At 37.0% G+C, this 18974-nt stretch overlaps 1 protein-coding gene across 5 annotated transcripts in view; it reads left to right on the top strand.

The window, feature by feature from the left end:
- Nucleotides 1–18974, top strand: part of DLG2 (discs large MAGUK scaffold protein 2) — a 973962-nt gene that overhangs the window by 751875 nt on the left and 203113 nt on the right. For all 5 annotated transcript variants that reach the window (XM_041483662.1, XM_041483665.1, XM_041483666.1 and 2 more), the window contains 2 exons: nucleotides 2408–2476; nucleotides 12804–12960. In XM_041483662.1, the coding sequence (XP_041339596.1) occupies nucleotides 2408–2476; nucleotides 12804–12960 (226 nt within the window). The remainder of the gene's footprint in view (nucleotides 1–2407; nucleotides 2477–12803; nucleotides 12961–18974) is intronic.

Genomic DNA, 18974 nt, shown 5'->3' with positions numbered 1-18974 from the left:
AAGAGACGTTGGATTCTTTGCTCCCAGTTTTGCCCCTTGTTATTAATTTACAATCTCATTCTTTGTTTCTTCACTCTTATGAATTGTCCTACAAGAACAGTATATTCCCCATGTCTCAATGAACTAAAATAAAATGGATTTAAGTTAAAATTGGTCTTTTACAGGATGTAAAATTCTTTTCTTCAGGGAAAATCTGTCTTGTGTGGCTGTAGTACTGGGTAGTATATGGAAATATTGTTACTTTATATTATTAAAACTAGTAGGAGGTTCATTCTGTATAATTTCAGAGAAATGGTAGAATTTTTGTAAGCCTAAATGTCAAACTCCAAATACTTTGATCTGTCAGTTTAAAACCATGCTGCTTACATATCTCAGTAGGGATATGTTTAGGCATTCATCACAGAAAGTGTTGGAAGCGGAAACCTTTATTTCTTCTGTGCTGCAAAAGACATGGCAACTGCACAAGTGTATTAAGCATGTGATGAAATCAGCTTCTTTCTGCTGGTTCCATCAGTTTGATAGAATTCACCAGGAGATTATCTTTTCAATAAGTCAGTTAGGAATCATATCAGACTATTATTCTGTCTCCAATAGCAACTTGTGTCGAGCAATGACTAAATTGCATTTTAGACTTTAAGGTGTCATTATATTGACAATGATACCTTAGAAGGCACAAGCTTATATCAAGCATCAAACTTGATTTTTATAATTATGTAAAAGAAAATGAGTGTTCATATCACAAGTTCTGAACTATTTTTATGAAAGAAGGTGAGGGCTCATTTGAATACTGTGTCATAAATCCCTAGGAATGGAAAAGGTTTCTAGTAGATGGAATATTGCAGATAGATGAGCCCCTCACTTGGCAGCAGTGGGGTGTAAAGTTCCTTGTACATGCAAACTTAATGTGAAATTTTAACCAATATTCATATAATATTCTGCAGTGTTTGTCCCACTCAGATATTCTGTTCATACTATGATCCCAGAAACTCATGAAACTCCTAAGTTTGCTATGAAACTGATAAAAGGCTCTGCAACTCTTCTTAGAAGGGGAAATACTTTTCCACAAACCTTCTGAAGCCTTCTCAATAGGGATGAATACTTTACTAACATAAAATGAGCATAATTCGTAATTGTCACAACAGAAGATACTGAGAAGCAGTAGGACTTTTGTCCAGTGATAGGCATCACAACTCCATGAGCTACACAAAAAAAAAAAAAAAAAGGCATCTTTTGTGTCAGACAGTATTTACTATGCTCTATGCTGCAGGATGAAATTCATGTAAAATTGATGTGTTGCTCACTAATGTCAAATGAAGTGCTTTTATTGAAAATAAGTTGTGTTGCTTCTGAACAAGCAGCTTGAGATATTTGCAAATCTTGAAAGCAAGACAGTCTTCAGTTATTAGAATCAATGATATAAAACTGACATAAAGATTTATTTTTATTGTGTACTTTGCATTATTAATACTGGGCCTCACTATGTGCTGTAGTCATTTAAACTAATCAGAAAATACACCCAGATGCTTCTGCTTTTTAATATCTTATTTAAACAGGATGTCTTGGATAAGGAGTACAATTTATTATCAGAAAACTGCCTGTGTCTGATGCTCTGTTTCATCCATTTGTATTTACAATACTATTCTACTATACTATAATACTGAAATTAGCACATACTGTGTATTTTTAATATAATTATTGCAATTCAGATTTCTTAGTCATATCAGTATAACATATGAAAATTCACGTTTCTTAGTCATGTCAGTATAACACATTAGAACTCAAAATCAATAAAAATTTTTTTTTTTCAGAGAGTCTGTGTTTTGCAAAAGAAAAAATACCATGTTTTTTTTCCCAAATGTTGTGTCCTAGATTAATAAAAATCCAAGTGGAAAGACTCAAGCTGCTGAAAATCTGATAGAACTAGTGTTGAAGTTATGCCAAGGTGCAATTCTAAGGATGCATGTTCTCTTTTACTGAGAAGCACTGAGAATTAGATTGATTACATTATCATTTGGTGTTTTACCTTTTGCTCTGAAATTAAATTTGCATTGTATGTTTAGTATATTTAGTGAAATAATTAGCATTTAAGTTATTTTAAAGTACTAAACTCTTTGTGTGAATCTATATGTATTTTAAAAATGAGTAGGAAAGATAAGGGGGAGTTATTATCTTCATTTTCTGCTCTTAATGAGAAATGAAAGCTGAATTTAAACAAGAGAGATCATTCAATTAAGCCCTTTTTGAACAGATGAGCACCACTGAAGTCAAAATGCTTTAGACACGTGTAAGACAATCCGATTGTTGTATCTATTTTGCCATTAGCTAAGATGCTAGATACAATATGAGCAAGAGAGAAGCTTCTATTTCTTTAACAAATGCTTTTCTTTATTCTTCCTTGGCCGAACAGTCATTCCCAGCACAGCACTGCAACGCGTCCACCCACAGTGAGCTTGCAGCGGACCATTTCTGTGGAAGGGTAAGATCATTCTCTGTTGAAGCTGCCGTAGAGGTGTCAGGTACCACTGAGCTACCCACACACACAGAGCTGTTCAGTAGGTGTGGGTTTGCACAGCACGGTGTTTCAGTCTGTGAGATGAAGCAATGAAGTTTCAAATTCGTGCTGATCCTTTCTTGGTACTTCCGCTGAGAGGTTTGGTTTTCATGGAGATAAGAATATCTGTCATGGAGATATATTGAATGCCATTTCTTCAATTCATCTCACTTGACTGGTGTTAATATTTACTTGTGTTAGCTGTAAAATCTTCCCACTTATCATGGAAAAGCCCAGTGAAGTCTTACTCTGTTTTCTTAATGTATGCATGAGTTCTTTTTGACAAACCAGTGTCCAAAACTAAGGATGAAGAAGTACTGAAAGAAAATATTAGCCCTGTGCTGGTGAATATCTGTGTACATGAGTGTGTTAAACGTAGCACGCAGCTCTGGGTGCACAGCTGCCTCAATTTTAATTAAGACATTGGTGTAAAATGTGAATAATTCACAATTACGACAATATTCTTGCATCTTTACAGTATTAGAAAGGCTGCTATTTAACACAGGAACACAGATTTTGTTTGCACTAATTGGCATAGTCTAAAAAATGTCAATTCTTTTTTATTCCCTCCCATATAAATGTGGAACTCTGTAGGCATGGGTAATAACCTATCATTGGCTGCTCTTAGTTCATATTTCAAAGCTTTTCTTCCTTGTGATAAAAGGGAGACTATAAAGTTTCCACAGAGGAAAGATGTCATGTTATTGTCTTTTAGTTTCTATTACAATTTACTGTGGTGCAGTCAGAAAATAAATTGGTCACAGTGTAAATAATCCTGTCCTAAGTGAAGTCTGAAATAGTTTTCTCGAAAGTCAAAATTTTCCATTTCTTATCTAGATCTATGATTTTAAAATATGATTATTTAAAATATGTAAAACAGCTATGGTAATTAGTCATTGAAAGTTAGATTGAATAATGGAATTATGCAGGAAAAGTGCATGTGGCTCAAGGGCTGTCATCTGGAAGATAGTTCTATAAATAAAGCCTTAATCATCATTCAGCCATTATGCTCAAAACAGGACCAATTTTAAGGTAGATCAGGTTGTTCAGGGTCTCGTCCAGTGAAGCTGTGACTGTCAAAAACCTGGAGATTGCTCAAACCCTGGACTAGCAGTCTCAGTGCTTAAACACTCTCCTTCTAGATTTCTTTATCTCTCTAATCCAAGGAGTCATAATAAATTTCCCTGACTCTTCTTCAAATCGTCTCATGAATAAATTGATGTTTGAAATAAAACTGAGCTTCAAGAACAATTTGGTGGTAAAAAAGGAGGGGGAGAAAAAAATAATTTGCTCAGTTGAGATTTAAGGAAGGAAATTTTATTATGGTGTCTCTGGCTTGGTCTACAGGACCAATTCAGGAATCATCCTGTAGCTTTAAACTCCTACTTAAATCTGGAAACCAATCTTTTTAAATGAATTTTTAGATAAATTGCAGAATATGTACTAGCCACACTGACAACTTGCATATATTGTGTGTGAATCGTTACAGTACAGAAAATCTGCAATTGATGTCGCAGGTCTCCTGTTGTTCAGGAGGTAGAAGAGCATCAGCTTGTAATTATTACCAATCAACTTACACTGCATCATATTTCATTTCACATAGGAAAGTGGGACTGGTAGCCTATTCCACTGCTGAGCAGAAATGAGTAATCAGCTGAACTCTAAATATTTCATTATGTTAAAGCTCAATTTATTCTAATGTTTTTGTGGAGTCCATGCTGCTATGTTTACAGCTAATAGAATTTGAGGTCAAAACAAAGTTATTTTTCTCCTTTAGCAACGGTGTTCCGATCAGTAAAATCCTATATTTAGGAGAATCACTATATTGGTTTTGAGATGCACTTTTTAAACAGCTGCTTTACCTGCAAGGCATCCCTGGCACATGCTGACATTTGTACCCTGCATGCTGGCTCTCTCTGACTCACTGTGGAGTCACTGAAGTGATATAATTATTGGGTCCTATGAATGAAAAATTAAATTTGGGAGGGTTAAAGAAATACAGAGGGAATTGCATTTGCTGGCATTTAGTCCTTTCTACCCTGTTGAATATGTGATAACAGAGCTGGCCAGAATAGATTTTTAAAGAATTTGATTAGCTTTTTTTTTCAACAAAGTGGTAGATGAACATGTAAAACCATTTCATTTTTTATTAGAGAGGGCTTTTATGGACTTCATGTCCAGCAACAAAATTAATGGCCAGGTGGGAAAAATAAAGACATCTTTAAAGATCTTTTTTCCAATATATTCAAACCATATATTCTTCACAGTGTAATAACTGTACGTGAGTTGTACAGATTTATTCTGTGTATAAAGGCATGAACTTCAGAGGTGCTGGAGGTCATCATTAGCAACTTCCCTAATGTTTTATTTTCATGGTTTAAAAACCAAGAAAACTCTAATGTTAGAATTTGAAAATATTGTCATTTTGAGTTTTTTGAAGTGATTTTAATGAACAATCTTAGCTGTGACTATCCAAAATAGAAAAAATATTGGTTGAAAACAGCCCTTGTTTTTTTTTTTAAATCCTGCCATACTAGCACACAAAGCTTTAATGTTAGTAATGTTTGACAGCTATTCTCTCTGCTTTTGGCATCCCCACTAAATTGAATTCTGTATGCTACCAGCCAACTCTTAGAAATGGGGATTTCAACCTATTTGATTGAGTCTTTTTGACTTAGAAATATGTCTGAGCATCTGAAATATATTTAAAAATATTTATACATAAATAAACAGCATTTGAGCCATGACTAAGGATAAGAATTTTTATTCTGAATGGGACAGATATTACAGAATGGTTTTTGTTTCATAAGTGTCTTCTATAAAGTAATTTGAGATGCTTGCTGCTAGCAGCCTGTGTATTGATATTTCCAAACATGGCTTAGAGGCACTGCTATTTTTAGGTGTTCTCTGGGCATTTGAATACTTCCTGTCTCCTGGTAATGCAATTCTATTGCCTCTTACCAGTTCCATCTCATCCAGCTTTGTTTACAAACTGTAAAGCTGGACCATTCATGGTAAATAGAGCTATTGAATGCTGTAAGTAATAGTTTTTACAACAGTGTTTCAATATGGAGCCAATAGTTTTGAAAAGCAAGATGCAAAGCAAGCCTTTCTAGTATGGAGTTGTCTGTGCTGGGTGTAGCAGGTGGTACAGAGACGCAGTTTTCAGGATTTATTTTGATTATTAGCATGTAAATAATATACCTTCTGAAACAGGGAAGAGAGATAAGTGATTATGTGAGACAAAGGATAAATGAACAAGCAGACAGGAATAATCATATTCCTTATAGAGCTGAAGAGTATATTAACTGTCCTACATTATCTCTCTAAAAATCAATGAGATTTCTCAAACCCAGGAGGCAGACCACTGTGCATTTGAAGTAAATGTCAGGTGTCATGGTAAAAATGCAGTCCAGTTTTTAAAATCAAAAAGATTATTCCTGTATGCCAATTCCATTTTGCTATCTGCGAGCAGAAAACTTGTCCTGGTGTGCAGGCTTTAATTTCTCTACAAAAGATAAAATGAAAGATTGCTAGAGTCCAGAGGTCTTCCTACAGAACAAAATCTGTTGCAAAATATAACCCAGTGCAATCACACATGCATCAGTCAGGCTGAAGCCTGGCTCCCAGTAGGTTCCCTTGTATTAAGTGTACATAAAAGTTAGTGACAATTTAGGCATGATGTTTGCAGAATAAATGCATTGAAATTGTAGTAATTTTTAAAATTAAACTATTGCTTTTACATGTTCAATGAAAAAGAAATTCAAGAAATCCATAGTCAAGTACATCGACAAAATACTTGTTTCAAGCAGATGGGGCAACTTTATTAGTCAAAGTGATATTTTGCTGTGTAATCTGATAAATGTTCATCTTATTAAAGGCTGAGTGCTTAGTTGTTAGTATACCAATATTTGGTCAAATGAAATAAGTCACTAATCAATTAGAAGGCCAAAACATTGTTTCAGTTTATGCAGGCAAAGTTGCCCCTCTGGACTGTGATGGTCAATTTAAAAGCAGTAGATAAGAGGAAGGCTTCCTTATTTTTGTTATTTTCAATATTAATTGGAAGTAGGATAACACTAATTAAAGTCACTATCAGGGATGAGACCTCACAGGGTCAGGTGTAACACTGGTGTGTGCAGGTGCCATGCCGTGGTGAAGGGCTGGGAACTGAGAAAGGAAGGTCTGTCGCTCCCTACCACTGCCAGGTCCTGGTGCTTTGGTCACTGCAACAAAGGCACATGAGAGGGTTGGCCAAGGAGGAAAAGCAAAGGGTGGAGCTGTTTCACATCATAATGGAATCATTTTGCCAAGCCTAAGAGGGAATAATAAAGGGGAAAGTAAAAGCCGAGGTGCAGTAGAAGTGGTATTACAATAAAACAATAGATGAGAGCAGTACAGACAGATTTATCATTTGTGTGAAATGAGAGTTGTAGAATTAGGAAAGAAAATCTGTATAAAGAAATCTTGGTTCAACCAAAACTCAAAGCTTTTTAAAAAGGTGTATGTGAATATTTCAGACCTTCAACCACTTAGAATTTCATATCATCCCTTGTTTGAGTAATCAGATTTTGAACCATCTCATACCCTGGCACATACTCTGTCCCTCCAATTTCCTTGTGTTCAGTGCTGTGAAGAATGAACAATCTATTTGAACCCCCTTTTTTTAGGTTCTTCCAGTATGAATGTCCTTTGATTGCCAGAAATAAATACTCAGGTGTTTATCAGAATTTTTTGAAGTGTGAGAGGAAAACTAGAATTATTGCTGTGAAAAAGAAATGGCTTGATTAGCCAAATTACTGTAAGGTAACTCAGTGCTCACACTGTGGATTGTCAGAAGCCAAACATATTTATACTGCTTAGGAGAAGGGGCCTTGCTGCCTGAGATTTGGGGTAGGTTCTTTCAGAGAATCACAGAATGGCTTGGGTTGGAAGGGGCTTTAAAGATCATCTGGTTCAAACCCCACCCCTGCCACGGGCAGGGTCATCTTCCACTAGACCAGGCTGCTCAAATGCCCATTTAACCTGGCCTTGAACATTTCCAGGGGCTGGGTATCCACAACTTCTCTAGGCAACCTGTGCCAGTGCCTCACCAGCCTCACAGTAGTTATATTCTTCTTAGTATTTAATCTAAATCCACCCTGTTTCAGTTTCAAGCCATTTCCTGTTGTCCTATCCCCTGCGTGCTCTTCTCTGATAAACTAACGTGATTTTACCCAAATAATACAACTTCTTACGACTTCAACTTCATCTCCTGCTGTTTGCTCATTCAAGTAGCTGGGATGGGTTTTCTTGCACTATGTAAGAGTCCAAAGGTTGTAGGCCCTGACTTGTATATTGATGCCACCCTAATGCAAATGATAAGATAAATATATCTTCTGGGCTTTCTGTGATCTGTGGTACTGTAACACCAGAGCAACAAAGACTTTATGTATGCTTTCAACATCCTTTGTCAAGAAAATGGCAGTTTGGGGGGAGGAGGAAAGGCAAAAAACCAACAAAAAGGAAAAAAAATCAAAAGCCATAACAAAAAAACTGCAGCCAAATCAAGATCAAAGCCATATTTCTAACCCTCTGCAGACTTGAGATACCTCATTGATTGTATAGAACTGAAGAAATTCCTAGAGTCTGATGTTTGAAAGCACCCAGTGTAGCTTGATATTTCTGTAGGTATTTCAAAAAGCACAAAACGTGTCAGCACTCCAATTTTATAGATGGTACAAAAGGAACAGAAAGAGCTGTGTCAATTGAGATGAATACTAAAACTGACTCTTTTCTTGAATGTTGCCAGCAGCACAAAAAAAATCAATTTAATCATGGATTTTCTTGCAGTTAATTATTATAAGAATTACTTGTTTTTAGAAAGCACTTCCCCATCATTTATCAGTCCAGTTTTAATCTCTTAAATTAGATCTATAATTACTATGGATTCCAGTCTATAGAAGAACGATAGTAGTAGTCACATTTTTTTGTCTTGTCATTTTTTGTTTGTTAAAAGTAAACTGATCAAACCAAATATTCAGTAGAAATGTAGTAAATAAAAAGCACTTGCTGTTTTCAAGATAATGATCCAATTAAACATGCATGAACCAAACAAACCTCCTAAGGAGAAAAATGCTGCACTTTGATTTATTTTTGGTCACTGCATTTTTATGACAGAAGACATTTTCTTAAGTGCTGACATTTTGTTACTACTTATTGTTTTCAAATATTAATTTAGTAATCCTTTTCTCTTACATCAGGCCTGCAGTTTGTAATGTGATTTACAGAATCTGATCTGATGCATTCCCCAAAGCAAGTAACCAAGTCCATCCAAATTGATTCTGCCATTGATTTCTCTGCCTGTAAATTTGTGTGGATTGCAGCACTTTATTTGCTCCTTTACTCCTGGATCTATTAATGTAAATCTTCCTTTCTTCTTTCCCTACCTTTTTATTTCCTTCCCTGATCTCCTTTGCAGAGGTATTGCCTCCCTTTATTCTGATTTCTCTCTTCTTTCCTCTTTTCTTTCCTTTTTTCCCTTCTCTTTTTTTCGCCCCTCCCTTCTGCTGCCTTCTGTCAGTCCAGGAATGTTTTCATCTCGCACTCCTTTCTAATTTCTGCTTGATTTCCCCTGCTGCTCTGCTCTGTTTGTATGTGGTAGAGAGCTGCAGGAGGGTATAAAACATGCACACACCAAATTAAAGTGCTAGTATGCTCTGTTAACACCTACAAAGTTACCTTCAGCTGTATTTATCACAGAAGAAATTGTAAATGGGATAAATAGTTAAAGCTGGAGGCTGAAACATGAATTTCAGAAACACTGGATGTTAGACTGCTCCTTTTTACAGGACAGCTACAGAGTGCCATCTATTGTATCCAAATGAAACATTTTCACAGAACAAGCTGAGTTGGAAGGGACCCACAAGGATCACTGAGTCCAACTCCTGACCCTGCAGAGCACATCCCCAGGTGTCACACCCTGTGCCAGAGATCATTGTCCAAATGCTCTTTGAGCTGTGTCAGGCTGGTGCTGTGAGCACTTCCCTGGGGACCCTGTTCAGTGCCCAACCACCCCCATCTTCAAATAAGTTCTGCCTTAGTTGCTGTTTTCTGCAGACAGCTGGACATTATGAGTGCATTAACTACAAGCAAGCATCACTCACATTTGAGTTACTTTTCTTTCAGTTCTCAACTCTCCCATCATCATGTCATCTTTAAGTGTTTGATTCTATCATCTCCTTTACAGCATTTATCTGCATTTTGTCTTTTTTCTCATGAGAACTCAAGAACATTTTGTCTCTCATTCTCTCAATGAACTACATTCATACCAATTTTTCACAGAGGCAAAGGAATTTTTCCTAGTGTTGTTTCCCACATATTCAAGAAAAATTGGAACAGCTGTTCTTAGACCTCCTTAAATATCATATTAAGGGCTGACTGTAACATTTATACCAGGTGATAAATATGTAACATCCTCATCTTCAGCTTAGACATTTCAGTGAGTGTTACCTGCCAAAGCATTGGCAGGTAACTAATTGCTGCATCACTCTTAAGAGATTACTTGGTCAGTGGCTAGTATTGTAGTTGATTTCCTTAAGAAATAATTTTCTACTTCGACTTCATAAATTTTATATCAACTTTTTTACCATCATTAGCCCTTTTTTTCGTTGTCATTCTAATTACACTATGCAAATGTGAAAAATTACATATTTAAAAACATATTTATTATATTAAGGTGAATTAGCATATACATTCTACTTCCTGTAGCTGTTGTAGTACAGTAAGGACTAAAGGTTATTTTTATAATGACAATAGCACTTAGATGTTCTTGAGTCCACATTTCAGATTCTGCAGGGTACTCAGCTATGAAAGAAATACAAATGATCTGATTAGGTAAAAGAGCAGGGGTGGAAACCCATTGCATTCTAATCACACCTTCTGACATTTTCCCCTTATTGTCTGAACTTCCTCTGAACATAATCATCCAAGAGTAGAATGTGAATTTTGCTGTCAAAAGGCCAAAATTATAAAACAGCACTGGCAGCACTTGAGGCATAAATCTGCTGACTTGATCAGAGACAGGGATTAATAATTGGGCCAACATTTTGTTGAGCTGCACAGCTTACTATTCAGTAGATACCCAGTTGTATTGACCTAGTTTTGTCCATGGCCCTGGCTTTCAACTATGTGATCCAAGCCGCCTGTCATATGAGAAAATACTCATTTTTATTTTGAACAAGATCTCTTCTGATTTCTCACCAGCAGAGCATGCAAATATATTGGTTTGACTTTGCTGTCTCTTTTTCTTCAATATTCTGGTAAATAATAAATGGCAGCTGCTCAACTCTTCCAAAGTATTTCTGACGAGTAGAACTTGAAGATGACAAGTGTCACCGTATCATTTTGTGGATGAGGAAACTGAAGCTGGGAGAACGAATGAGTTGCCAAGAACACTCAGCAGAGCATGGGCTAAGCAGAGAAGAGAAACCATGCTTTCAGCTCACTGTCCTAGTTCTGCTGCAACCCCCAGGCCACTCTTCTAATTAAAAACCTGCTTAGACTTCTTAGATTTTGGATCTCATTATGTCTACTCTGCACATATTTAACAAGGTGTTAAAGGAGTTGCTACAAGGCAAATCAACAGCAGTGATGCGAAAGGAAAAAACCCCTCTACCTTTATTTTCTGATTCTTAAAAATACTTCAAAAATACACAAACTCAATGAAATATATCTTTTGCTCGCAGCTGTATTTGTAACTGTTTTCTGACTTTGCAACATTAAAAACGTCAAGGGAGGAAGGACCATATTGAGTAGGGCGAATACTTTGCTTTAGTCTTCTCTTTGAAGTACATGAAACTTCAGTTTCAGAAAGCTGAGGTGTTCCTTTAACATCATAATCAAGTTGGGGATACCATTTCAATATTAGCACTGAGCAAAGATTAACAAATGCCTGTGATTTAAGTATCATATCAAGAAAAAGTCTCCATGTATTCATAAGATTAAACTTGTATCAAATAAGGCATCACTCAATTTAATAATTTCTTTTTCTTTTTTCTCTGTTCTTTAAAAACAAAACGGAAATGAAAGATCCATTTGTGTGATGCAGAACTGTGCTATAATATGGGGGAAATATTGAATCTTTTATAGAAGAAGCATTCTGTAGAATGTGTTTTTTTGTTGCTGGCAACTTTTTTTGGAAAACTTAAAGAATGAGTAGAGCATTTTATTTCTCTGGGAGGAGTCACAGATACGTATGTGTTTGGGAGACTTGCAGAGCTGGGCTTAATATTTATACATCATAATTGAACAGCATTTACACTTTTTCTGAAAATTAAATTTTAGAGGGATTTGAAATGGGGTAAGTACCAATAAACATCGAGTGTGTGTATGTATATGTGGTTGTGTGTGCTTGTGTGTCCAAGGGAGAGCCAGCTCTGAGGCCTTGTACGTAGAGACTGGGAACAAGAATATTTGGGACCCTTTCTCAAGGATGCTGCCGTGATGGCTTAGGAAAGTTGCCTATTTCTGGAAATAAGTATTCCCATCAGTAAATTGCATGTTATGTTTACATCCTCTGGGTCATTTTTTCAATTTACAGATGTAAAGAGCTGTGTGAGATATACCTGTTATTATTTATTGATTTCTATCATAATTAATAGTTTTTAATGAGCATGGTAAAAGCAGGTACCCCTTGGGCTGGTTCAGTGATAAAGCTGCAATGTGACTTAACAAATGCATGGTCCTGATAGTGTCACACCAAAGTTTTTAATGAGATTCTGCTGGATTAGCTTGATTTTATAAATATTATTTGCTCAAATCTGTCAGGATCACAGCTGCCGTTACTTTACTTGGAGTTGTAAGGTTTTTTTGTTCATTTGTTGCAAAAGCAAGACTAGAATTTAAAATAAAATGTACTATATAAAGATTGGATACCTGGATATATAGTATTGCTATAAATTAGATTATTAAATATATTGAGTGTTTTGTTTTTCCTTTTAATAAATTTGTCACTTAACATAGTGAAGATGACTCCAATGGGGTGAAATTAATAGAGATGTTGGAATTCAACCATGAGGGGAAAAAATAACGCATGAGGGGAAAAAATTCCTACCTTATCTGTTCACCAGTTAACACCTTTGTCATCTGTTACGTGGTTTCTTTAGACAATAGAAGGCCACAGTGTCTTAGCAAAATACAGTATGCTTAAGATGCTATGAAAAATGCATATGCAGTAAGAGTGCCTAAACATTACGATTTTGTTTCTGTACAGAGAGCCTCGAAAAATCATCCTGCACAAGGGCTCCACAGGACTTGGTTTCAACATTGTGGGAGGTGAAGACGGGGAAGGCATTTTCGTGTCTTTCATCCTGGCAGGTGGGCCAGCGGATCTCAGCGGAGAACTGCAGCGAGGAGATCAAATCTTATCTGTAAGTGTTTCTGTTGGGCTGTCCTGACCAGCTTCTTCATCTTGTTCTTTGTCTATACTGCAAGGGGAACACAAAGAAGTGGAACGCAAGGAAGTGTTTCTCATTTTCATGTTGTGAAATCTGAGCTGCAAACAGTTTATTCCTGAATATTTTGATTATTTTGCCCTTGGGTATTTGTTACTGGTATTACTTGCATTTAGCTGGGAATGAGACTTTCCTCTACTTAATGCTATCTACACTATGGTGACACTGGAGGGAGGACCTAAGAACATTGCAGACTTAGCATCCCATATTTTGGCCCGTCACCCAGTTCCATTTTTCCCAAAACACACTACTGAGTCCAAGGATATTTCTCAATTCCACCTTTTCTTGGAGGAGAACAAGCAGTAGGATGAAATCAACCATACTCGGGCTGCCATCTAGTGTGCACTCAAGTGCTTAGCAAATAGCTCGCTACAGCAAGGAGATTAATTAGGTTATGTTCATTATCTCTCTGCCTCTGATGAATTTGATGATCCCTCTGAAATTCTTTTCGAATTTTATTGGATGAAATGCTTTTTTAACCCGAAGTTATATTTTGCATGCTTAGACTCAAAAACATCTTTTTAATTTTTCATTCATGTATACATTGATATCACACATTTTAAAACCAGAACATTTGTGGTTTAGGCTCTCAAGTAATTGAACAGCTGACTGAAATAATCTGTGTATAAAGAAATTTGAATAACAATGAAAGCCTTGAAAATGTAGTTAAATATCCATTGACATTATTCACATTCCTTACAGGAGAAAAAAAAAAAAAAGTTAATCCCAAATTGATGCAGATGTGACTGTTTCATGTGAAGCACAACAATAGCCTTAGGGCAAAGAACTGAAATACAGGAATTATTTATCCCAGATAAATGATGGATGCACTAGGCTGCAGTATCACACTTCTTCCCACTGTTGTGCCTTCTATCCCTGTGAATCCTGCATCCCTGTCTGTAATTCAGTTAGAGTTGAGGGTGGAAGATGTCTTCAGCCTGGTTGGTTTGTAACATGGTTATGTGTTTGTAATGTGGTTATGCAACACTTTCCTGGTCAGTGTTTAAATTCATAAGAAAGCTGGATATGCTTTTCCTACATTGCTAAGGATTGTCTTGGCTTATTGTATGGAAAGTGAATTTACCTTACACCTGTCAAAGTTTTGTAAAAAGGTGTAAAGAGGTGGCTGGAGGTGTTTTGTGATATATAGAAAATCTGGTTAAGTTATCACCAAAGGGAGGCAGTAACCTGACATTATGAGGATCACAAGGTACTTTATGTCAACCTGTTCCTTAAAAGTGCTGTAAGAAAAAATGAGTAAGAGCAAGTAAAAGGTGTTTGGGTGCTGTTGGGAGTCCACACAGGCAGGCAGGCAGAACAGCCACACGACTACATCTGAAATGCAAAGAGTAAATTTATTTAATTACCTCGCTAACCAGAGGATCCCAAAGCAGCACCTGGGCAGGGACACAGGAGTGGGAACACAGGAACCATCAGATTCAGTCCACCCTGAGGGGTGGCAGGGCTGTTCTTTGCACCCACTTATCAAGGGCCCGCACACATGGAGCTTACCACCATGCTGTGATCTCTGTGCTTTTTATGATATCTGAGCTCTAATCTTCTCTCTCCCAAAGCAGGGAGCTCAGGCAAGCCCCTGAGAATGCCTCCAAGTCCCTCAAAACACCTACGTTATCCCTAAACAGAAATTCTACTTCTGAAAACAGACAGAGGATACACAGCAGTGGGCATAATCTAAGGGGTGTGTTCCCACACTGATATTCTCCTGGCCTCAGCATTCCCACCTGCAAGGTCTCTTGGAATCTCGCATCCTCCTCTGCACTCTGCTGCTTTTAACCCTCTGCTCCCAACAGTGCCTTAAAGAGCTGTTCAGGTAGAAAGTTTCTAGGGAATGGCAAGAAAATCCAAATAAATTCTTATAAAGTTATCCTTAGGAAGAGATGAGGAAGTCAAAGGCCTATGTCAAGAAGAGCAGAGACAAGAAACCCAAAGAATAGAAATAGAAGATTCTTCAGGACAATTCCACAATTTATTTTGCTTTGGTTAGATGAAGCAAAATAGGGCTGACCAACAGAGACTAATGAGATCAAAACCTTTCACAGTATATTGTTTTCAAAAATCCACAAGTTCAAATATAAATTTAAAAGTCCATTTTCTTTTATTTTTAAGCAGGATATATTTACAAGTGTATGCTGCAGCCACAACAAAATTTTTATCTCTAATTTTTCTGTTTTGTTAGTGACATTTTCCATAAGTTCTAATTAATGCTACTAGTGTTGCATCAGCATTTAGTTGTCATGCAAGAGTTGTTTATTTGTTCATTGAGCAGAGAGGGATGGAAATTATTACTAAATTAGACTGCGTACATATCCCCAGGCAATCACCCAGTCAGGGCCCTGTTATTTATTTAGTCACAAATAACTATTATGGATCCATTTTGCCATATTCAGAAAAAAACAGTTTCATGCACGGAGCTCATTAATCTTGTACCATTGTCTAGTGAAGGGTCCCAGACAGCTTAGTTTTATAAGGACTGCAGGAAAAATGTCTATTTCTCTGTGTTTGTTCCTTCTTGTCTCATCCCTCAGAAACACTTATTTTCCTACAAATATACTTTTCCCGTTTGTTTCTCAAAACATGACAAATCTGATTTACAAGAACAAATAGTACCCTCAAAGCTGCTCTTTATAATCAGATAAAGCTTGGTTAAATTTCTTGCAGACAAGAAGCATAGTAAGTGATTTAGAGATCTGAATTTAATTTCTTATGAGGTTGGTATTGCAGAATTACAATGAAGCCACAAGAGTTCTTCTGTTGTGATATTTTACTGCCTTTACAACATGGTGTGACCTGCTTTTTGGCCAGTCCCTCTAATATTTATTATCTTTCAGAATGCTGCTTCTTTCATTGTTGTCCCTGCCCATTGCAAGGGAGTCGGACTCAGTGACCTTTAAAGGTGCCTTCCAACCCCAACAGTTCTATGATTCAATCTGATCAATTTATTCAATTTAGCTGGTGTCCTTCTGTGTGACCACAGGCAGGGTGCTTCATTTTCCTAAGCCTCAGTCTCCCAGGTGGACAGTGAGGATCACGGGCTCTCTCCAAATTCATGCCTGTGCTGTAAATATGGCAATGTTGACTGGTTGACAGCTGTGTATTCTCACCTTTGGGAATGTACCTACAAAAATACCTAAAATAGACTGCAAATCCACCAGTGAGACCCAGCAAGGCTTTGCTTTTACATGCATTGCCTTGGAGAGACACACTGAGGGTGTATTCATCCTCCCAGAGTCAGCCGAAAGGCTTGGGTAGATCCCATAATCTCAGCCTCTCCTTCTGCCTGACTGTCGGGATGTGAGAGGAGGGATCCAACCCTACAGCCCTCCGGGAGCCCTGGGAAGGACGGTGCTGCAGCCTTGGTCCCATGGAGGAGTGAAATTTGATTTTATTTTTCCCAAATGCCACCAGATGGCGGTCCAGGATCAGTAATGGTAGCGGTCTGCCTTTGGCTGAAACTTCAGGAAAAAAGGGGATAACAGGTTTTTCCTGTTTTCACTTAATTGGAAATGTTTGAACGATACTTCGGAAAAAAGACTCATATTCCCAGTGCTCCTGTGCAGAGAGAACAAATTAATCTTATGTGAACCTTGAAGGTCAATTGAAGAATCATGGAAAATCTTCTGTGTTGGACAATAAAACATTTCAAATAGCCCAAAAATTAACTTCTGTGTTGCACTCATGAGAAGATGGGGGTTCCTCCCTTATAGTGTTTTCTTAAAATTCTGGTTTATTCTGGCTATAATTCATTATACTCCTTTGAATCACGACCCAACTAAATATTTTTTTGTCATTTCTGAATGTCTTTAAAATGAAGTAACGCACACGTCACCAATGTAAGTCCATCACTGTGCTAGAATATATCCCTCCCTGTAGTATTTTCCTCATTCTAATTATATCATTACTATTATCAAGTAGCATTTTGAATTCTAGTTTACATTAATGCTTGATTTACTACATGTGCACACCCAGATTAATTTTCATCTCTGACACTTATAGGCCAAAGAAACCATTCAGAATATCCATGGAAAAATCATTTCCATTGTAGATCAGCAGAAATAAGGTTCCAGTGTGTTAAATGATTTGTTTAAAATAATTTTAGAAGTCTGGGCCTGGTTTAGAGGCTGCTTGAACTCAGATCTAACCCCAAGTTCTCCATCTGTTAGGAGAAAGCATTCTTCAATAAAAATAAAATCTAATGTTCCTTGATGCCATTCTTGCAGTTTTAAGTTCCACTCCCAATGCTAAGGGATATTTTTCCTATGAAAACAGCAATGGGAAACCAGTGTTGGTTAGTCAAAACCACCTGCATTAGAACAAATTTTTTCCATGAGTCACATGCATAAAATGGCCATCCATTGTGCATACACCCTGACAGAAAGCAGTCTTATAATTTTTGGAAATATGTACATAATGAATACATTGTAATTTTTAGGGGAAAGTCCTTGGGAGGCAGGAGAAGCAATACAGTCCTTTAAAAATTGCCACATAATTTTTTGCATTACAATTTCAAATTAAAAAAAACTTGATAAAACATAAGTCTTTCTTTTAGGTGCCCTAGCCTGAATGCTTCAAAGTATTTTCAGCCCCAAGTGGACAACTTTTTCAATAGGTACAGGACCTAAAATGGAGAAAATTAGCTTATACATGCAAATTCAGCAGCAAAATTCATATTTACAGTTTCATAGAAATAGTGCATATTGCTCCTTGAATTCCTATGATGACATTTCTTTTCAAACAGTTTCATAGTGTTCTGTAAGGCTGCATCAAGTTGTGCACAAATGGGAGAATGATGGTGAGGTAATAGGCACAAGGAATTAACAGCAAGTATTTGCATTTGAATCTTAACTTTTGAAGTTACTAAATTTTATGTCTTTGTGCAAGGTTAAACCTCAGATTAAGACACTTACATTTAGACATCTACATGTTTGCTGGGTGTCTGCTTGCCATTAATGTCAAAGGAGGTGAGAGAACATTCAGCTGGCCATTTTATGCATGTGGCCAACTGTGAGCTGTATAGAGCAAGCTGAATTTCTCCATAAGCTACAGTATCTGTAGTGACTTTTAAGCTTAACCACCACATGCATTCATATCTATATTTAGGTGTTTTAAACTGCATCTCACATTTCATGTCAGTTTGCCCTTTTGATATATATTTGCTTTTTCAGCTAACATCATGCTTCCTTAATCACAAATAAAAGTAACATAAAATCGTGAACCATAAAGGCAGTATCAGTTTTATTTCATTCTACTGTAGAAATGCTTTATGTTCACAATGGCTGGATGCAGTGTGACTTGGAGCCTGAAAGTAGAATCAGGAGGAAAAGGAGACTGCTTGCTCTGGAGCAAGATGACTGCTCCCAGGCAATGCATCCACAGGTTACTTTAAGAGAATAAAACAACTTTTCTGAAGGGTGATTGCTCAACAGCAGAAGGAAAAAAACCAGGAAAAGAACAGGCTGCATTGCAAAGAGACACATAGTACTCTCATAATACTTCCATTTCCCTTCTCACCTAAACTGAATCAGGTGAATGAAGTCAACCAAAGCATTCTGTGTGATTTCCCTGTTGATCTGGTGTAGTATCAGGATGTACTCCTATAGGGGAAAGACATTATTTTTTTTCCATGCTGCTTTCTGAGAATTAAGCAACTATGGGGTGGGAAGGGGCTGGTGGAGATACTCTGTGGGGTTTTCTGTCACTGGTACATGGCACTGTATAAACCTAGTTTGCAGCACCAGTATTTGAGCATCTCACTTCAGTATAGTCTCTGGTGTTTTATACAAGGTTCTTCCTTGCAGAGGGATCTTATCTTAATCAGATTTTGTCTTGTGTCTGTGCATTGTCCTGCTGTTGTTTTTTTGTGAGACATTTGCTATCCTTTATGAACAGCTCAAAAATTCCTTTATGAACAG

This window comes from Pyrgilauda ruficollis, unplaced genomic scaffold, assembly GCF_017590135.1.
Source record: "Pyrgilauda ruficollis isolate IOZ18807 unplaced genomic scaffold, ASM1759013v1 scaffold60, whole genome shotgun sequence".
NCBI classification, from domain to species: Eukaryota; Metazoa; Chordata; class Aves; order Passeriformes; family Passeridae; genus Pyrgilauda; species Pyrgilauda ruficollis.
Note: the sequence above shows the minus strand (reverse complement) of the source record. Positions and strands in the feature narration are given on the sequence as shown.